The 6,000-nt window shown below is 38.0% G+C and overlaps 1 protein-coding gene across 6 annotated transcripts in view; it reads left to right on the forward strand.

Moving 5' to 3' along the window:
- The window catches only part of LOC149316917 (calmodulin-regulated spectrin-associated protein 2-like), a 107,997-nt gene extending 102,427 nt beyond the window's left edge, over nucleotides 1-5,570 (forward strand). For all 6 annotated transcript variants that reach the window (XM_089516511.1, XM_089516513.1, XM_089516512.1 and 3 more), the window contains one exon: nucleotides 2,232-5,570. In XM_089516511.1, coding sequence (XP_089372637.1) covers nucleotides 2,232-2,537 — 306 coding nt within the window. In that variant the 3' untranslated portion in view covers nucleotides 2,538-5,570. The remainder of the gene's footprint in view (nucleotides 1-2,231) is intronic.
- Nucleotides 5,571-6,000: the final 430 nt, after the last annotated feature.

The raw sequence follows: 6,000 nt of genomic DNA on the forward strand, positions 1-6,000 counted from the left end.
TGGATGCAGTCCTGGATTTCAGAGAGTGTGACTTAACTAACGCCATGGCCCTACTCAGCCATGCCCTTGGCTAAATCACACTCTTTCAGCCTAAGAGGAAGGCAGTAGCCAACCTCCTCTGCGTAAGTCTTGCCAAGAAAATCCTATGATAGTTTTGCCATGCATTGGGGTGACTTGAAGGCACATAACAAGAATAATAAGTATAATATGGGACAAGAGCCAGATTGGTTCTCTTCTATTTCCATCATGTTCCTTGGACAAAATATTTGTTAGGGAGGAGAAGGCAATATATCAGGCCCAAAACTCAGTCAGCTGCCAGTGAGGAGCTGCTAAGAGTCAAAATGTGTCTGAAAAAAATGGTCTTGGCTGGGAGGACCCCTAGTAGATCTGAGGTAGTATATGGGGCCCTTTTGGTGTGTGTGCTTTTGGCATAGCAGTTCTGCTTTCCAATCAGAATTTCTAGGTATGAGGGATCACCCTGCCTGGCCAAAATCAATTGTATTCCACAGCTTTGGAATGAAGAATAAACTACATTAAGATGGTCCTTCTTTGACTTTTCTAGAAGAGGGCTTATGTAGCAAATCTGTTCAGGCTCTACACTTGTCTCTTTCCTTGCATTTGCCAGGTTAACAACCTTGAGGAAGAAAAGGTGTCTTTGTCAGGATCACACTTTATTCCAGCTGCATATGCACTGCAGAAATAAAGCAGTTTGATACCACTTAATTGCCATGGCTAAATGATATGGAATCTTCAGATTTGTAGTTTGTTGTGACCTACCATTGGCTTCTTCATCATGCAAGATGGTTTGTAACATCTCACCTGATGAAGAAGCCCATGGAGCTTCCAAAGCTTGCAACAAGTATATTGTGCATTTCAGTTGGCCAATAAAGGTATCACTGATTGATTTTTGTTTATGTTTGTTAAATGGCCAACACAGCTCCCTGGCATATTTTCTATAGAAAGGATAGGGATAGGTTCCTATAGCTCCAAAAAGAAGAGCAGTTCAACACATTTCAGCAAACATTTAATGCAAAACTAACAATATGTGCATGTGGAATGAAACAACCAGATCAGGTGAGCTTTGCAGAAGTAAACAAATACATGTTGAACCTTTTAGAAACCACTCAAAAGCTTATGCCAAATTGCCTCTAAGGATTTTTTTTTTCCTTTCACCAGTCTCCACTTTCCTCATCATTTCCATTTTGGTGGCCAGACATGTAGATCAATGTTGTGGGGAGCTGGTGAAGGAGGCTTATCTGCTCTCTCTTTATCCTTCTGTTTTGCTCTTCATGCATCCTCAGTAAAGGGTTCTGGAGCCCACTGCTCTTTACCATGCCTGTTGCCGAAAGACACACACATCTACAAGGGATTGGCTAGGTAGTGATTCCCAGCCTTTGGTCCTCCATTTGTTTTGGACTTCAGAACCCAGAAGCCCCAGCCAACTTGTCTATTAGTCAGGAATTATGGGAGCAGAAGTCCAAAACATCTGGAGGACCAAAGGTTGGGAACCACCAAGATAGAGTACAATCCCATTCTTTCCTGGCTCAAGCTTTATTGAATTATTTTCTGCAGACATGCTGTTGCAAAAGTCGCAAAAAAACACCAAAAGTCTGTATCTCTCCAGCCTTCCTTTACCATTATCCCAAAGCCAATGCTGTTAAAAATATTCCCTCTAGACAGAGGAAGAATAAAGTGTGGGAGCTAGGTGGACATAAAATATTATGATAACTGGCGTAAGGCTATAATGCAAAACAGGAACAACAAGGGAAAAAACACTAGTTTCATTCCTACTAGTACAACAGCATGGATATGTTAATCCTGGTATGCTGGTACAGTATGTACTGCCTCCTGGTTTATGGTGTCCCCCATGTAGAGTAACTAGTAGGTGATCTCTACAGTTGTTTCCTTCTAATTCAAATAGAAATATTAGAAATGTATTAGTTGTCTGATCTCCCCCCAAAACAGAAATTGATGGTTGGAGTTTTGTTGGTTAGTCTCAACTAGAATAGACCCATTGAATCAGTTGTTCAAAGGAGAATCAACACATAAGTACATTCATCTTATTCAGTGGCTCTAATGCAGTTGGAACTAAGAGAAGAATTTAAACAAATGTGTGTGTATTTAATACAATTAAATAAGGGGTCATTTTTTTAATTACCAAAATAGTTTTAAAACTTAACTTTAATTAATGTGATATTAATTATTTCTCTTCTCTCCTGGCTCCCCCAAAGGAAATGGAGAAATCAGATGCCAACAATTTCCTAATCCTCTTCCGGGACTCAGGTTGCCAATTCCGATCTTTGTATACGTACTGCCCTGAAACTGAAGAAATTAGTAAATTGACTGGGATAGGCCCAAAGTCCATCAGCAAGAAAATGATTGAGGGGCTGTATAAGTACAACTCTGATAGGAAACAATTCAGTAACATACCTGCTAAAACGCTTTCTGCCAGTGTCGATGCAATTACCCTTCACAGCCATTTGTGGCAAAGCAAGAGACCAGTAACACCGAAAAAACTCTTTCCTGCAAAAGCGTAGTGACTTTGGAGAAGGATGCCTTGCTGAAGACAGTTGTGGAAAACTTTGCACTTCATTATTTGCTGCCTATCAGAAAAGAGGTTCCTATTTGCCAACAAAATTGTGAGCTGAGATGGGAAGAACAAGCTCTGTTATCATATACAACTGGAATGTAAACACAGTATTGGAGACTTACAGCAAATGAACATTTAAGGGATTCATGCATTCATGTGCTCATGAAAGCTTGAGTTGCCAATGCAGATAGGTATGTGCTTACACAACATTTAAAGAGGGTTTGTTTTGGTTTTAAAACACTGAATTGTTGAATGTTTGCAATCTGCAGTGACTGAAATTAAAGCATTTTTACATGTATTGCCTTATACTTTGGTGTATTAAGCTTGTTTTGGAATTTACATTTGCTTGTTATAACTTGACCAGAGAAATTTCTGTCTTGATTTGCTGCGTCATTAAACTGTTAGTGCCCACAGTTAACAAAGGGCAATTTATTTTGCAATGAAATAGTATTATCTATACATTTTTTGGCTCTCGTTTGATCCAAGGGAAAGTTCAGGAAGCTTCCTAGTAGAGAATATCCAGGATTAAATGTTGTTAGCATATTTTAAATTGTGATCAGGAAATGTGATGTCTGACATTCTGCAAAGAGGATCAGAAAGATACCATTGTTGTAAGAATTTTAAAATCAACCATGGCTCTTATCTAGGGAAGCATGAACTGAGAGCTTTGTATTGCACTGGTGCTTTTTCTCCTTTTTTAACTCCTTTCTTTCTGTGTCTTTTTTAAACAGGGATCCTCCTTACAGTTCTGCCCAAGCAGCTTTTCAAATAGCACCCTGAAATGTTAGTAGCTCAGGAGTGCTATATGGTTTTACGAAACACATGCAAATAAAACACCATTACTAAACACATGCAGCATTACTAAACACATGCATACATGTAAGGTGGCTCCTGAGAATGGGTCCATGTGTTGCTTCATTTCAGAATGCTAAACAAAACAGTAGTAACTATGCTAAAACTGTACATTTCATGTGAGTCCTTTTGCGAAACTTAAATAGGAATTTATCTAGGAGTATCTAGTTATGAAAGCTATTCTGATATGTTACCAGGATGCTACCCAACCATATGGACCAAAGAAAATATTCTTCATAGATACACAAGATACTGATTTAATTTTATTAAATGTAAAAACAGAATTAATTGGGATACATAACATTTTGAGAATGGCAAAGATCTACAGTGTATAGTAGTGTTAACAGTTAATTACATTAATTAGTAGGGCATGTTTTCAGTATTTACGAAGGGCTGCACATCTCTTTATGTTAGAAAAGCCATTTTTGCTTGGAAATTTTTAACTTTTTTTTAAGGATCCTACTAAGGATAGCAAGCTATGTTTCAGCAGGTAAAGAAATACTAACTTGAAACCTACTGTTATTTTTATGAGTGTTTTTTTCTCTTAACCTTTGTACACCGGAAGACTTAGTTTGGGGGTGGGAGGGGAACTAGGTAGAACCTCATTCTCAGGAAAAGACTTGAATTATTGATAACCTTGTTCCGTTTTGTTGTTGTGAAAAGTGTTGGAACATAAAGACAGTATTAAACTAGCTGTCGAAAGGATATACTTTAATAAGTGTTCTGCAAAGGAGTATTGAAAAACTCTGTGCACTTCTCCCACTGACCTGCTTGATTTGGAGAAGTAGTATTTCACTACAGTCTGCTTGTGTTCTTTATATAGATGTACAGGAATGGGAAGTCCTTAAATAATTTAGAGAACAACACTTTTTTAAATTATTAAAAGGCCTTAGGCATTAATGCATCTGGGTTGTTTATCAACATTTTCTCAGAAATGCAGTCAATATTTTACTGTAATTTATGTCCCTATATTTATGTATATTTGTTAAAACTGTAAAAAAAAAAATATCCCCAACCCTCCTGTTTAATAGATATGTGACTCACATCTATTTGTGGTTAGCTGATTCCTACTGTTTGCATGTATATGAACCAGGATATCTAACTCACTCCCTATTTTGAGTGTAAACACAGTGTGCGTGTGTGTATACATACATATGTATGTATAGGAGATAGAAAGTCTATACCTTCTACCATCTAGGCTTATCCTCCAATGAATGGCATAGGCTAAACATTTTGCACATCAATGTAAACGTAAATCTAAATTAAAGCCAGCCTAGTGCACCTATGGTTGGAGAAAGCTACTAGGACATAAATGAGATAGATGAACACAGAAATCACATGAAAGGTTTTTGACTAAACTACATATTCTTGCTAAAAGAGAAATGTAATTTATAGTTGTGTACCATCTCCTGAATAATGTACATCTGTCCAAACAGAATGGTTTGTAAAATGTGACAAGAAGGGTTCACTTTAAATTATTGAATGTATTATGAATTTTGCCTACAGTTCAGAAAAAGAGGTCTGTGCAGTGTCTAACGGTAGAATGTGAATAATACAATTAAACTGAAACTGTTGGGATTAGAAGCTTACAACATGCTAAGAAAGCAAGGACAAGGGTTTTGTTGTTGTTTTGTAAGCTTGCAAATTTCCTAATGACAATGTATCTTCATTTAGGATCTTGTTCAGGAAAAGAGAAGACTTTTATGAAGAAACCCAGTGTTTATCAGTTACTTTATCAGAACACACTGGTGCTTTCAGTAGAGGGAGGGGGTATTTTTAATTGTTTTATATGACAGAATTTGCCAAACATCCTAATGTACCGGCCAGGTGTCCAGTGTTCAGACTCCAACAGTCATTGCGACTACTGAACCAGTATTTTTGGATGACTGCTGGGTTGTTTTAATGCTTTGGCTGTTTAAAGCCAAATCTTGTTTATTTATAATTTAAATGGGCACCGTCCGTTGAGAAATGTACAGTGTCTTGTGTGCTTACTTGTCCACTTTTGTGGAGCATTGCTACTTTTTTTTCTTCTTCTTTAGATGCTGTGCTGTAAGATATTGTCATATAGCTCCTTACTTAGTACAGTGTAGTTCTTCCCTTCCATCTAAATAAAAGGCATGGCACCAAACTGTGTTGTGTTTATCTTTGATACACATTCTCAATTCGGTCTGTGCAGCTCTTTCATTTATTAAGATATTTGTTGGTAACTTTATGAACCGATAGTATCTTATGAGAAACCAGATCTGGCACCAGAGTTACCAGCCACTGAATCCAGACACTTACACACGTGTGCTTGACTTCCAAGATCCACCATTCTGGCTCCAACTCTGTCCATCAGATACCTTGTGCTGGTATTACACATATACAGACACACATGAATGATGCTCCACAACAAAATGTGGCTGTGTGTATCCCTGGTGTGCATGCCGTTGTGAGCCTGTGGCTGTGGGACATGCTAGGATATGACCATGGGGTGTGTTGGTCCTCTGCACATGAAAGCCGAACACATTTCACTGCCTGAGGCAAAGAACAAGGTAGAGCCCCCTCTGAATTCATGC

Source organism: Sceloporus occidentalis, unplaced genomic scaffold (assembly GCF_023333645.1).
Source record: "Sceloporus occidentalis isolate IW3139 unplaced genomic scaffold, rSceOcc1.0.p SCAF_3, whole genome shotgun sequence".
Lineage (NCBI taxonomy): Eukaryota > Metazoa > Chordata > Lepidosauria > Squamata > Phrynosomatidae > Sceloporus > Sceloporus occidentalis.